The following is a 15,476-nucleotide window of genomic DNA, read 5'->3' as shown; positions in this document are numbered from 1 at the left end:
GCAATCAGGAAAAAATGTTATTTTTATAAACAAACCAATGAACTATCAAAGCTACTACTGCACTCTTCTAGGCTACCAAGGGCCTCAATTTTGACAGAGACTTTGACTGTGGTAAATATATAAGTATTAGTCTGACTGGGAAAAGAAAGGAGAAGGGGTGAACTTATATTTCTGAGGGATCTAGTTGGTCAAGCCATTACGCGAGTGACTCCTCTGTTCACTGACTCTAGGGAAGAAAGTTGCAGAGTACAAAGCAAAGCTTATCTAAATAGGTACTAACCAGCTGCAGAGGCAGGAAGAGAAAAAGCACCCTTCCCTGTATGATGACCATTCTGTTCTAGAGTTTGTTGTCAAGTTTCCAGATGCCAGGTAGAGTGTGGACCAGAATTCAACTTCATGAAGGTGTGATGCAGACAGTAAAGACATGAAAGACAGCATTTAACTGCAGAGATTTCAAACTCTTTTGTAGCTACCATAAAAATGCAGGGCATGCACTGTACGTATGGTGCTTTATATAAAGGTGTTTTACTTTTATTTCCAACCCTACCATTCTCTTTTACACACTGATCCTCAAAACTAAAACTGTTCAGCCAATGAGTTATCAATGAAGTCATCAAAACAGCCTGGGAGACCCTGGAGCACACACACTTGCATATGCAGGGTCTTCTCAACAACACAGAAACCAAGAGTGTTAATAATGTGTCTGTTATATAACAGTCTTACAACAAAATCTGATTTTCTCACTTCAGATGGAATCATTAAAATCTTTACTAAAAACAAATAAGCAAACAAACAAAAAAATCCTCAAGTTCCAAAAGAATGAAAGCTAACTAACCATATCAACTGCAATCATGTGGAGACCACACTACCTTATGTGAGGTTTTTTATACAGACATATAATAAACACCCCCCAAGTTCAAAGATGAAAATTAAACAAGAACAGAGGATCTGGCAGTACAACTGAAAAAGTTCAAAGACATCGCTGCATAATACTAAGAGTTGAGATTGTGTAACAAACAAGAAGAGAACTACAAACTCAGGTTAAAATGCAAAAAGTGCCCTAATCATATCATTTTGGAACTGCCTGAAACAACTGAACAGTAACATTTGCTTAAAAGGAAAGAGTAACCATTCAAGCAATATAGCTTTTGTATTCTTTTAAGCAAACATTAAACTATCGGGGGAAAAACTGTATATGAGAGTATCAGTTTATTTCTTCCAACTTGAAGCTGACAGAATCTACAAATGAAATGATCCCCTGCTAACTTTCTTGGTTTTTAAAGGATTCTTTACTTAGCTTGAATTATCAAGCCAGACTTACAGCTGACGTTAGAAAACTGTATAAGCCAAATTGCTGTCTACAGTTCCCCCTGCAGTTCATGAACTTCTGTGCACAAGTACACTCAGGATGACTAGGCCTTAGTTTTAGTTTTTTAACAGTAATTATTTTTAGGTATCAATTAAATATATAATCTATAGAACTTTGAATTATTTTAATGTATACACTCAGCTAAACTTTAAATCTGTGCATACATTATCACATTTTAGCTAAATTAACAAGCTTTAGTCAAGTGTATCATGCTTACATGAAATGCAGTCAGATATGGCTTTGGTCAGGAGAAAAAGTTATCCTGAAGAAGCTGAGCAAGTCTGTAAAGACACATTCCCATGTGCTGGGGAATAATGAGGACCCAAGTGCATACTTCTGCCAGACACTTCAGCTGATGCTCAGAGTGTAACGACAATCAGTATTCCCCATCTGCAAGAATGCAAAAAGGAAAGAATGCCCCTAACTTGGGTCCATCAACATGAATCAGCCATAGGCATACTTATGTCCTCTCCCTCTTGAACCTCCCTCCCTCCTCCTAACCCGTCTCACTCCTCTAGGTTGTCACAGTAATCTTTGATGTTCTATTGTAATTGTTTTGTGGTGCCATGAATCATGCCCATATTAGGTGGTGAACTTAACTGATAAATGTTGTTTATGTTCTGACTATTCCATTGACCAGCTGACTCCCCTTCTCTTTCCCTCTCCTCGGGTCTCCTTATTTCCTGAGACACAATATTGAAATTAGGCCAATTAACAATACTACAATGGCCTCTAAGTATTCAAATGAAAGGAAGATTAACCTGTCTCTCACTTTAAATCCAAAGCTTAGAGAGGAAGACACAAGACAGACTGAATGCTAGGCCTCTTGCACCAACAGCTAAGCTGTGAATGCAAAGGAAATGTTCTTGAAAGCAATTAAATGTGATCCTCCAGTGAATACACAATGGACCAGAAAGTGACACAGCCTTATTGCTGATATGAAGAAAGTTTTAATGGTCTGGATAGATTATACCAGCCACAACATTCCTTTAGGCCAAAGCCTGGTTCAGAGCAAGACCCTAACTCAGTTCTAACTCAAAAAGGCTGAGAGAGGTGAGGAAGCTGCAGAAGAAAAGTTGGAAGTTAGCAGAGTTGGCTCACGAAGTTTAAGGAAAAAAAATGCTGTCTTTGTAAAAGTGCAAGGTGAAGCAGCAAGAACTGATGTAGAAATTGCAGCAAGTTACTCAGAAGATCTAGCTGAGATAATTAATGAAGGTGACTGCACTAAACAACAGATTTTCAATGTGGATGGAACAGCCTTCTATTGGAAGAAATGCATTCTAGGACTTGCATAGCTAGAGAGAAGTCATTGCCTGGCTCCAAAGCTTCAAAGGACAGGCTGACTCTCTTGTTTAGGAATCATGCAGGTAATGACTTGAAGTTGAAGTTCATTTCTCATTCCAAAGATCCTATGGCTCTTCCGGATTATGGTCCATCTACCCTGACTGGTTCCAAATAGGAAAAGGAGTACGTCAAGGCTGTATATTGTCACCCTGCTTATTTAACTTATATGCAGAGTACATCATGAGAAACGCTGGGCTGGAAGAAACACAAGCTGGAATCAAGATTGCCGGAAGAAATATCAATAACCTCAGATATGCAGATGACACCACCCTTATGGCAGAAAGTGAAGAGGAACTCAAAAGCCTCTTGATGAAAGTGAAAGACGAGAGTGAAAAAGTTGGCTTAAAGCTCAACATTCAGAACACAAAGATCATGGCATCCGGTCCCATCACTTCATGGGAAATAGATGGGGAAACAGTGTCAGACTTTATTTTTTTGGGCTCCAAAATCACTGCAGATGGTGACTGCAGCCATGAAATTAAAAGACACTTACTCCTTGGAAGGAAAGTTATGACCACCCTAGATAGCATATTCAAAAGCAGAGACATTACTTTGCCAACAAAGGTCCGTCTAGTCAAGGCTATGGTTTTTCCTGTGGTCATGTATGGATGTGAGAGTTGGACTGTGAAGAAGGCTGAGCACTGAAGAATTGATGCTTTTGAACTGTGGTATTGGAGAAGACTCTTGAGAGTCCCTTGGACTACAAGGAGATCCAACCAGTCCATTCTGAAGGAAATCAGCCCTGGGTGTTCTTTGGAAGGAATGATGCTAAAGCTGAAACTCCAGTACTTTGGCCACCTCATGAGAAGAGTTGACTCATTGGAAAAGACTCTGATGCTGGGAGGGATTGGGGGCAGGAGGAGAAGGGAACAACAGAGGATGAGATGGCTGGATGGCATCACTGACTAGATGGACGTGAGTCTGAGTAAACTCCGGGAGTTGGTGATGGACAGGGAGGCCTGGCGTGCTGTGATTCATGGGGTCGCAAAGAGTCAGACACGACTGAGCGACTGAACTGAACTGAACTGTCCCTGCCTGTGCTCTCATAAATGGAACAACAAAGCTTGACAGCACATCTGTTTACAACATGGTTTACTGAATATTTTAAGTCCACTGTTGAGATCTACTGCTCAGGAAAAAAGATTCTTTTCTAAATATTACTGCTCACTGACATTGCATTTGGTCTCCCAAGAGCTCTCACGGAGATGCACAGGCAATTAATGTTATTTTCTTGCTTGCTTATCACAACACCCGTTCTGCAGGCCATGGATCAAGCCATCATACATAGTGATTCATTCTAATATATCTGATTCTGATACATCTGAGCAAAGTAAAGCAAAAACTTTCTGGAAAAGATTCACCATTACTTTTAAGTGTAGTACAGCTGTATATATATATATATATATATATTCTTTTTAATATTCTTTTCCATTATGGTTTATTACAGAATATTAAAGATTCAGCATTGTATTAATAGATGACATTAAGAATCTTCATAAAAAATAAAAAAAAATTTAAATTGAAAAAGAAGAAACTTTTTGATTCACAGGAAGAGGTCAAAATATCAACAGTAACAGCAGTTTGGAAAAGACTGACTCCAACCCTCATGGATGACTTTGAGGGCTTCAAGACGTCAGTGGAGGAAGGAACTGCAGATGTGGTGGAAATAGATAGAGAACTAGGATTTGAAGTTGAGCCTGAAGATATGACTGAACTGCTGCAATCTCATAAAACTTTAATGGATGAGAAGTTGCTTCTTATGGATGTATAAAGAAAGTGGCTACTTGAGATGGAAAACTATTCTTGTGAAGATGCTGTGAAGGCTGTTAAAATGACAACAAAGAATTTAGTCTATTAAATAAACAGAATTTAGTCTATTACATAAAGCAGCAGACTGACTTAAATTTTGAAAGAACTTCGACTGTGGGTAAAATACTGTCAAACAGCATTACATGCAACAGAGAAATCATGAAATGAAAAGTCAATTCATGTACCAAACTCCATGTTTGTTGTCTTATTTTTTAAAAATTCCAGTCACCCCAACCTTCAGCAACCACCACTCTGATCGTCAGCAGCCATCAACATCCAGGTAAGATCCTCTGGGACTCCCCTGGAGGTCCAGTGGTTAAGACCTTGCCTTCCAAGGCAGAGGGTGTGGGTTTGATCCCTGGTTGGGAAGCTAATATCCCACATGCCTCGTGGCCAAAAAACCAGAACATAAGACAGAAACAATACTGCACAAATTTAAGATTTTACAATAGTGAAAGCCACTCTGTTGTGTCCAACTCTTTGCAACCCCAGGCCAGAATACTGGAGTGGATAGCCATTCCCTTCTCCAGGGGATCTTCCCAACCCAGGGACTGACCCAAGTCCATGGCCTGCATTGCAGGCAGATTCTTTACCAGCTGAGCCACCAAGGAAGCCCAGATTTCAACAATGGTCCACATCAAAAAAACCTTTAAAAAAAAAAAAAAAGACCCTCCACCAGCAAGAAGATTGACTTGCTGTAGTCTCAGATGATGGTTAGCACTTTTTAGCAATTAAGCATTTTGAATTAAGGTATATATTGTTTTTTTAAGACAGCATGCTACTGCACACTTAATAGACTAGAGTATAAACATAACTTTCATATGTACTGGGAAACCAAGAAATTCCATGTGACACACCTGACTGCAATATTCACTTCACTGCAGTGATCCAGGACTGACTCCACAATAACCTCTAAGATATGCTTGTAATTCACTTTTTTTTTTTTTTTACAAGAATTGACTCTTCCTCAGACTCAAACCTTAAGATAGGACATGTTTCAAACTATATATAAAAATAGATAAACAAGATCCAAATGTATAGCACAGGAAACTATATTCAGTATCTTGTAATGAACTACAATGGAAAAGAATGTGAAAAGGTATATATTCTGAATCACTTCATTGTACAACAGAAACATCATACATCAACTATACTTCAAAAAAATATTATATGTGCATGTATATGTGTATTATATAATTATACATATATTTATATATGTGTACTTATATAAGCTTAATCTTATATAAAATACTTAATTATATAATGCCTGACAGGCATTGCTCATTTGTTTCTACAAAGAATACAAAGGAAGTTGTCCCTCTCCCAACCCCCAAATAGGTACTGTATTTTACTTCTGTGCATCCCACACCCTCTTTGGCCACTGGCAACTGTCGTTGCTGTATCATCTCTCAAAAGTCCAGGTATAATCCTCATGACGAGCTGATGCCAATAAACTTTTATTTCCTCTGCCCACCTCCCTCAAGTTTCTTACAGACCTGTTAGAGACTTCAAACCAATTATCTCGTAAAGAATTCCTAAACAAGTCAGAAAACAGGGACTTAAGGGGGTTTATATCCCCTTCTTCCTTCAAAGCCAGTAAAAATCCATCAAGTCCTTTCATCACATCACTCTGACCTCTTCTTTCCCCTCCCTCTTCCACTTTTAAGGACCCCTTTGATTACACTGAGCCCACCCAGATAATCTGGGATAAGCTCCCCATCCCAGGACTTAAACCATAAAATTTACTCCCAATCCTACTGCTGTATCTATACAATAGATTATTTTCCAACACATAAGAATGAAATACTGATACACAGCATAAGAATGAACCTTAGAAACATTATGTTAAGTGAAAGAAGCCAGTTACCAAAGGCCACATATTGTATGATTCCATTTATATGAAATGTTCAGAGTAGGCCAATTTGTAGAAAGATCAGTGGTTGCTTAGGGCTGGGAAGAAAATGGCAACCCACTCCAGTATTCTTGCCTGGGAAATCCCATGGACACAGGAGCCTGGTGGGCTTCAGTCCATGGGGTCACAAACGAGCTGGGCACAACTGAGCAAATAAACAGGGCTAGGAAAGCAGGAGGGGGATAATGGGGATTGAGTGCTAATGTGCACAGGATTTCCTTTTAAAGGGCATGAACACATTTTAAAGTTAGACTGCAGTGATTATTGCACAGCACAATGAATATTTTTAAAAGCTGCATACTTTGAATTGTATAATATGGGAATGATGTCTTTAAAATGCTACTGTAACTATTTATTCTGGCTACCACTGAACAGTTATTGTGTGCAAGAAACCTTAGAGGCCCTGTATCACCTGATTCTTAACTCTGGGAAGTCCATTTCTCATCTTATAGATGAGAAAATAGGTTCAGTAAAATTAAAATATTTACACAAAGTTACAGAGCTAATCAGGAACAGTGCCCAGATATATTTCTCTAAAGAAATGTCTCTAAAGTCCATGCTTTCTAAATTATGCCATGTTTGCCATCAAATAGTTTATTGGAAATAGTTGAGTATCATTTACATACAAATGGCCTTGAAAAAACAAGCATTTTGTTACTATCAGTGGTGGGAATAAAATTTTTTGAGGTATCAATGATAAAAAATAAGGCTTAACACAGGGAATTATACCCATTATCTTGGTGTGTGTGTGTGTGTATCATATGTATCTATAATGGAGTATAATCTGAAAAAAAATAATATTGAATCATTATTCCGTGATCATGAAACTGAATACTGTAAAACAACTATATTTCAATAAAAGAAAAAAATGCTTCAAAGGTTAAGCATCATTTGTTACTTAATTTAAAATCCGTACCTAGAAAACAAATGCCTCTGGAAAACAACTGAAAGTAATTACAGTCATACAATTGGTTCCTTCTCTTTCACTTTATGCAGAGCTAGACTGTGTATGTTTCAAGATACAGACACATGTCATTTTTGAAATTAATGCCTCTAGAAACTTTTAGCTCTTTATTTATATTAGTAGAAACACCAGCAAATTACAAATAAACAAAAACCATTTCTGTACATTCATTAAGCAAAAATATTCCTTTATTTAGACTTACATTTAGCTTTTTATCCGTGTATTTACAGGAATTTACAAACAGTAACTTACTAGCCATTCCAGAAAGGTAAGTGGATGAAAAAAGTATAAGAGAAGAAATACAAATATGATACTAAAGGTATACTTCTTCACCTGAATTACTAAATTATCTACTTAATTGTTAGTCTGTTTGTTGGTGTAACAAATTATCACAAACTCAGTGGCTTAAAATAATGCAGATTTATTATCTTCCGGTTCTGCAGGTCTGAAGTTTGACAAGGGTCTCACTGGGCTAAACTCAAAGTCCTGACACGGCTGCCTCCCTTTCTGAGCCACTAGGGGAGAATGCTTCCTTGCCTTGTCCATTGTCTAGAGGCCACCTGCACTCCTTGGTTCATGTCCCCTTCCTCCTTCAAAGCCAGTAAAAGTGGGTCAAGTCCTTCTTCCATCACATCACTCTGACCTCTCCTTTTACCTCCCTCTTCACTTTTAAAGACCCTTGTGATTATACTGGGTCCAACCAGATAATCCAGGATAATCTCCCCAACCCAGGACCCCAAATTAAGGTTCTTAAATCATATCTGCAAAGTCCTTTTGTAATGTAACAAAACATATCCACAGGTTCTGGGAATTAAGACATTGAAATCTTTGGGTTAACTATTATTCTGCCTGTCACAGTTGCCCTTATCTTCAAAGAAATCAGGATATAGCCACAGTAAATTTAGCCTAAACTGGAGGAGCCATGAGGCATACTAACGATTTAAATGAAGTATGTAGAATTTGGGTGAAGAATTCCTCCTGTGTTGTCTTATTTCTACTGACACTGTATTCTGAAGATGAACTATAATTAGATACACAGAATAACAGGAGAAATAGGTTGCTATTCAAAACCATGATAAGAAATAGAAATATCCAAATCAATCTCTCAATTTTTAAACAGGAAGAGAAGCCAAAAAAACTTATTTTGCATTTTCTTTCTACACATTGTTCTGCCATAGCACTCAGCAATGACCATTAATTACAACAGCCACAGCCTATATCATAAAATTGGATGTGGTACTATTAATAATTCAAACTACAGAAGAGGTAGCTGGGAAGACTATATACTTGGATATACTGACAGTGAGTTTTTATGAACCTTTAAAATAAAATATCCAAAGGCACTTTACATTATGTATATGTGGTTAAGAATACAAATCTCTCCTTTTTGAAAGGTCCAAATTCAAAATGAATATCACTACATTAGAAGACTGACTTTTGCTTAATTCTCCAGGACAATGTTCTGCTCAATATATAACTTTTTCAATTTAGCATTATATCTTTTTTGACTCCAAGACAGAAGGCTGATGTTTGATGTACTCAAGTCATAGCCAACATTTACCAATTCTTTGATTCGACTTTTTAAAGTACTTATGCTTGAATCCAAAATCCGAGGATGTTTAATTATTTGTGAAATGTTAACTTTTTCTTCTATGAGGCAGTCTATTTTATCATTAAACTTTTTCTCTCCCAAGAAGATCATATCTGGATAGCTTAAAACAAACTTCCGTATCTCTTTTGCAGTACACCCAAGAGAAGAGAGTTTGTCTTTGATATTTCTGTAGCTTCTTCTCATACAGTCACTGGAAAGGTCTAGGATTTTAGCTCCTGGACCACATATCAGACTAAGCAGTTCCTCGTTGGTCAAGCAGAACGTGGACTGTAAAAATTCAATATTAGCCTTTATCCGTTTGGTGCTCTGAATTAAGATGAAAGGGTTTTTAAAAATTATCTTCCTGACAAAATCTGTGGGACCATTGTGACCCAACGACAAACAGATTTCTTGCAAAAATTCAACCATCTGTTTATTCAGATTAAGACTATTGGAGAAGGTACGCGGGGCATTGGTCAACAATCGACAAAGGTCTTTATGGGTCAATCCAACTGAGTAGAGGAACTTTATGTTATTATCTAAGTTCAGGTTGTCACTGGACCGAAAAAAAGATTCAGGAGAACGTTCCAAAATATTTACAATTTCAAGGTCTGATGTCACAATTCTTCTCCACAGATCCCATCGATTTGAAAGACTTTCAGGTGTGCGAGTCATGGCTCGTGGATATCTTGATATGATGCTAGCAATCACTTCTTTGCTGGCTCCTTTAGACAGAAGGAATGTCTGCAGGTCCTGCTCATTAGTATCTGTCCTGTTAAAAACTCCAGGCTGTCGCTTCCTTGCCATGTCAACATCTACTCCCATGGTAAGTAAGTTATTCAGCAGTTCTTCATTTTCCAAAGGTTCACTGTCTGCATTATCACATTTCTTACTGAAAGGCCTAAATGAAACTGATTTAAAGAGGATTTCTGTTGAAAATCGGATCATCCAACATCTTGAACCAAAGAGATAGTTACTTCTCACATACAAGAGTTTTCTTGGCACCATAATGGTCAGGTGGCCCAAACCTTTTGGAAAGCTGTATAAAACAACATATACAGTATTACACAAACAAACATGTTCAACAGCTGACAGATTATATCATGATCCTGTAGTGTGGTCATTTCTGTAAGAAAATACTAGAGATCCAGCTCTCCTGGTTCTGTGATAATCTCATCACCACACTCCCACTCCCTGGCTCACCATTCCAATTATCTGTGGGCCAGGGGCCACTTCTATTCTTAACATAAATAAAAGCAGCACACAGCAACAACATTGCCCCAGAATTATTCTTGCCTTTACTTGCTATTTGGTCCTGCCTGCATTGGCTACCCAAAACCGATTGCCCCTTTCTATCTCTGCTTTATCTAACTGCTTTCCAAAGCTTTGACTTATTTTTACTAACTGACGCTTTCAATTCTGCCTTGTCTTCTAACTTACCAGATTTTTGGCCTTGCATCTGCCCACAGATACCAGCCTTCTTTGCCTCTTATCACTTTTTGGTTATCAAACTCTAAATCTAGCCCTGAAAACCAACACTTCATACTATGTTATTTCCACCCTAAACACCTTTTTCTAGGTTCACGGTATTCTTTAAACCCATCCTTAATTCTTATCTTACATGGATCTCTAGTCAACAGCCCTGATCCCAATCTCCACGTCACTCAATTTACCCTGATTGTTGGGTTCACCCAATAACTCCAAACCAATTTTCACTTCATTATGACCCAGCTGGGATATTTCATACAGAGTCCACTACATGTGGAATTATACAGAGAAATGAGATGTACACATTTAAAAACTTACTTTTGCCATTCTCCTTCTTACCACCATTTTACAAAAGACTAACTCAGGGCTCTCTGCATCTGCTTCATAATACACATAACTTTGGTCAAAAGATTAAAACCTTGACAACTCATTTTCCTGATCATTTAGAAATGGGGCATAAAATATATGAACTTATACATGATAATAATCATAGGTCCCTACTAAAATGAATATCTCTGTTTATAGGAAATATTTTAACAGAAAAGTTTCTGTCTTGCTATCCAAATTGTCAGATGATTTATGCTCCTAAGTTGCTTATGGTCATAACACTTTTTTGTAAAGTGCTGTACATGGTACTTCACCAGTACTTTCTCCTTTTCAGACTATATAGCTGTGACAAACTGCTCTTAATTTCTAATTACTTACAATGGGCTTGAGATGCTGCTTTCAAGATCCATATAGGAAAAGCTCCTCTGTGCCTGTCCTTTTAAATACTCCAATTTAACAAGAACTTGGATTATGCCTACTGGCAGGAAACATTCTTATAACTCAGATAATCCATTAATCCTCAAAGAATTAGGAAAAGATTCCAAAACTACAGACTCAGGTAACATTCGAACAAAATGCAGGTCACTCACAAAGTAAACAGGAAACGGCAAAAGCGTGTTTTAGAGTGCCCTATACCCTGAGTTCATTATTCTTCATGTTTCATTATAACATATACTCTGTAACTACATAATCTTCCAAAAATACATGAAGACAGAAACTTAAAAATAAGACCCTCCTAATTAAAGAATGAGGCTTTACCTTGCCCAGCTCAAAACCCTGTTCTGTTCCAGATGCTCAGGGTGACCTCTACTGGATAAAGGGACAGAACACTGACAGCTCTAGATACAACCAGGGCTTTCCAAAGAGTGGGTGTGAGATGATCCAATGGGATGCAGGAAGAATACAGTACAGCTCCAATTTATATTTGTCTTGGCCTTTTAAAATTTCTACTTTTTACATGTTTCATAATTATACAATATATTAACAATAGTACCATAAGACATGTATATAACTAGTCAATAAATATACATATATTGGAGGTGTATTTATAGACCTTTTTTAAAATTAAGATTGTATATGATCAAAAATGTCTAAGACTACTGCTTTAGACCACACTCTACTCTTGAGAAACAGAGCTGAATGAGTCACAGCAAGTTCAAAAGAAATTCTGTTGATGACAAATTCAGAGGAAAAATATATGCCAAATATCTTAACAAAAGACTAAGAAATTAAGACTTCTGGATGTATTATAGGTGGACTTGTCTTTGTGTATAATTCATTCTCCATGGACATACCTTTCACACAAATAAACAAGTCCAAAACCAACCTGAGCATCTTTCCCAGCCCCCAAACAAACAAGCCCTCCTCTAATTAATGAAATCACCATTACTCTCCTAATAATTACTCATAATAAAAAATGTGAAAGTAAGCTTTGCTTTTTTTTCTCATCCTCGAACCCACAGTCATTCATTCATGTAGACTCTGCTTCTTCAGTATCTCTGAAATCCAATCTCTCTACTCTTCGCAAATTCTCTCACTCAGACTATCAGTCGCTTAACTCGTTTCTCTAAACGAGACACTCAAAAGTGCCCCCCACAGAACACTTATGAAACAAAGATGTGGTCATGTCCCTCACGCCCTGATTAAGACACCTCTGTAGCTCTCCCCTGGAAGGTAAAATCTTCAGACTGACCTTTCTAGCTATCTCCTCTATTCTGCAATCTCACAATGAAACACCGTTGCCTATTAAATCTCTGGTCCTAGACATCCTTGACCATTCTTGTCTTCCTGCCTTTTTAAACCCACTCTGTCTTTCAGAAAGGCTCATCCTCCTAAATCTATCCATAGTACAAGATTCCATTCAAACAGTATTTTCCCACAACTCTTCAACTTAACAATTACTTCAAGGTGAAGTGAATCATTTGTTTTATAGTAATTCATTACTAAGGAGCCTAAAATTAAGTATTCTATTTAAACAAGAAAAAACTGAACTGGCCACAAAAATTTGGTTTTGATTACAATATTATACATGAAAAAATTGGACCCCCCCCCCCAATATCAATAGTATGAGCACGATCAGCTAAACCTAAAAACGATGGTAACTAACATTAACAACTGGTAAACATAGGAAAAAATAAGAATTCTAAATATCACTGTTGGAAGGGAACTTGGTACTGTCTATTGTATCTTTCAACCCAGCATTTCTACTTCTTGAAGATCATCCAAAGGAAATGAAAGACAAGAATGCACATTTGTTACTTCACAGGAAAAAAAAAAGATGATTATAATAGTTTGTGGGAGTAAAAAAAGAAGGAACCCAAATGGCCACCAAGAGTAGAATGATTAATAAATAGTGGTACATCAATACAATGAGGCTTCCCTGGTGGCTCAGACAGTAAAAAACCTGCCTGCAATGCAGGAGACCTGGGTTCAATCACTGGGTGGGGAAGATCCCCTGGAGAAGGGAATGGCTACCCACTCCAGTATTCTTGCCTGGAGAATTCCATGGACAGAGGAGCCTGGTGGGCAACAGTACATGAAGTCACAAAGAGTCCCACAAGACTGAGTGACTAACACACATCAATATAACATTACACAGCCTACTCTTTAAAAGGAGGCAGATCTAACACAATAAAAATATGTCCTAAGCGTTGTTAAGTGGCAAATTGCTTAAGAGTATGGCTAGTATAATATCACTGACATGAAAAGGGGAGAGGGACATACATACACAGAGAAGGGATAAAAATAGGGTAAGTTGTTTTTCAGGTTTCAACACAAAAAAAGTTAAACCTGATAAATATCAATGTTATTTTACTCTTTTAGCACCCAATCTCCCTTCAAAATAATCTATTACACCTAGTATGGTGAATAAATATTTAAGCAGCCTAATACAAGTAGTATCAACTGACTCAATCTATAAATTTCAAAAATAATTAATATTTTAAGTTATTTCCATCTGTCTCTCAAACTGACGTTTTTAATTATCAAAGCCATTATTCCAAGCATTAAAAGTCAAAGTTAACAAATACATGGAAAACCTCTGTACTTGTGAGGTCTAAGGGATAAAAGTGGGTTTATGTGCCCCTCTGCTCCACAATTCCCCGGACAAGGGGGCTTTTGATGGAAATGGGTAACCTCTGGTTACAGGGTACTGCGTTCCAGTTAGTCTTTTGACAAAACGAGCTAAGTTTGAACATCTTTACAGAAATGCATTTCTCACCTCATCTGTCTTAAGGAAAAAGGACTTTGCGTTCCTCCAGAAAAGCGGGAAAACAGTTGTCCCTAGAAACGGAAAAAAATAAAGGAAGGAGGACAAAATGTTGTCAGGACTCCGTTAATATAGAAAAAAAGAGATCAATCTCATTTAACAGTGCATACTGTTTTCGTAAAATGCATAATCTTCAGCATACTAAGCATCTCTCAGAGATATTGAGAAGAAAATGCTAAGTACAAGCCCGAGAATGAAGGGAAAAGGCAGCAGAATCACGAGCATAATTTGCAAAACCCAGAACTAACTGCTTCTCACACATTATCTTACTTAAAAGGTAGGCAACTTAAAAGATAGGCATTATTCCTAAAATTACAAAATGAGAAAAAGCGCCGAGCTCCCTTACTAGCTTGACTTAGTTGGTGGAAGCAAGGTTCGAACCTACGCGAGTCTGTAACTCAAAAACTCTACGGGTATTTCTACGGGTTCCATTTCGCGGGTTCTTCCGTCCCTTGTCCTCCGACAAAGAAAGTGAGCCAGCGACTGCGCGGGAATGGGACTCAGTTACACATCACAGCCACCCAGACCTGCTTCTAAAAAGAAAAAGCACAGCAGCAGCAAGTCACCAACCTCAACCTGGAATAAAACAGGGCACGGGGAAAAGCCTTTCCTGGCACCTCTGCAGTCTCGCGAGAAACACAGGGACGTAAGTGGACAGAAATAACTTCCGGCGATGAGATGCGCACAGAGATGACGTCACGCGTCTGGCCCCCTCCTCTCCTTCGCGGCTGCGCGAAGCTTTTCACAGCCTGACGCTGGGTCCCGGCAGGGGGCAGCAGGAGACCGCGGTGAGCGCCTCTGGGAGTATTTCAGGGGGCGGAATGGGACTCGGAGCCTTCTAGCCACGCAGCCAGAGGCTCTGACTTGCTGCTAGAAAGCGACATGCAATGGGAAAATCATTATATACATGAATTTTGCAGCGTGATAGGTTGATTACGCTTATTTATGTGATTAACATGATGTAGATGAACACTTCAGCGTTTCATTTCAGTTCTGTTCAGTCGCTCAGTCATGTCCAATACTGAGACCACATGGACTGCAGCATGCCAGGCCTCCCTGTCCATCACCAACTCCCAGAGTTTACTCAAACTCATGTCCTTTGAGTCGGTGATGCCATGCAACCATCTCATCCTCTGCTGTCCCCTTCTCCTCCCGCCTTCAATATTTCCAAGCATCAGGGTCTGTTCAAATGAGTCAGTTCTTCGCATCAGGTGGCCAAAGTATTGGAGCTTCAGCTTCAACATAAGTCCTTCCAATGAATATTCGGGGCTGATTTCCTTTAGGAAGGACTGGTTGGATCTCCTTGCAGTCCAAAAGACTCTCTAGAGTCTTCTTCAGCACCCCAGTTCAAAAGCATCAATTCTTCGATGCTCAGATTTCTTTGTAGTCCAACTGTCACATCCA

At 38.4% G+C, this 15,476-nt stretch overlaps 1 protein-coding gene across 4 annotated transcripts; it reads right to left on the bottom strand.

The window, feature by feature from the left end:
• Positions 1-7,564: 7,564 nt before the first annotated feature.
• MTERF1 (mitochondrial transcription termination factor 1) lies at positions 7,565-14,712 on the bottom strand. 4 transcript variants are annotated; one of them, XM_086397987.1, is made up of 3 exons: positions 14,454-14,712; positions 14,025-14,086; positions 7,565-10,028 (listed from the first exon to the last, which is right to left on the bottom strand). In XM_086397987.1, the coding sequence occupies exons 2-3, from the start codon at positions 14,027-14,029 to the stop codon at positions 8,840-8,842; spliced, it is 1,194 nt and encodes a 397-aa protein (XP_086254113.1). In that variant the 5' UTR covers positions 14,030-14,086; positions 14,454-14,712; the 3' UTR covers positions 7,565-8,839. The 4 variants fall into 4 exon arrangements, with proteins under 4 accessions (XP_086254113.1, XP_086254114.1, XP_086254111.1 ...); XM_086397988.1 differs by having other exon boundaries at positions 14,458-14,712; XM_086397985.1 differs by having other exon boundaries at positions 14,643-14,712.
• Positions 14,713-15,476: the final 764 nt, after the last annotated feature.

The sequence above is a fragment of the Bos grunniens genome, chromosome 4, assembly GCF_055505025.1.
Source record: "Bos grunniens cultivar Pamir isolate PY7600 chromosome 4, Bosgru_T2T1.0, whole genome shotgun sequence".
Lineage (NCBI taxonomy): Eukaryota > Metazoa > Chordata > Mammalia > Artiodactyla > Bovidae > Bos > Bos grunniens.
The sequence above is the reverse complement of the archived record's forward strand: the minus strand, read 5'-3'. Positions and strand labels throughout refer to the sequence as shown.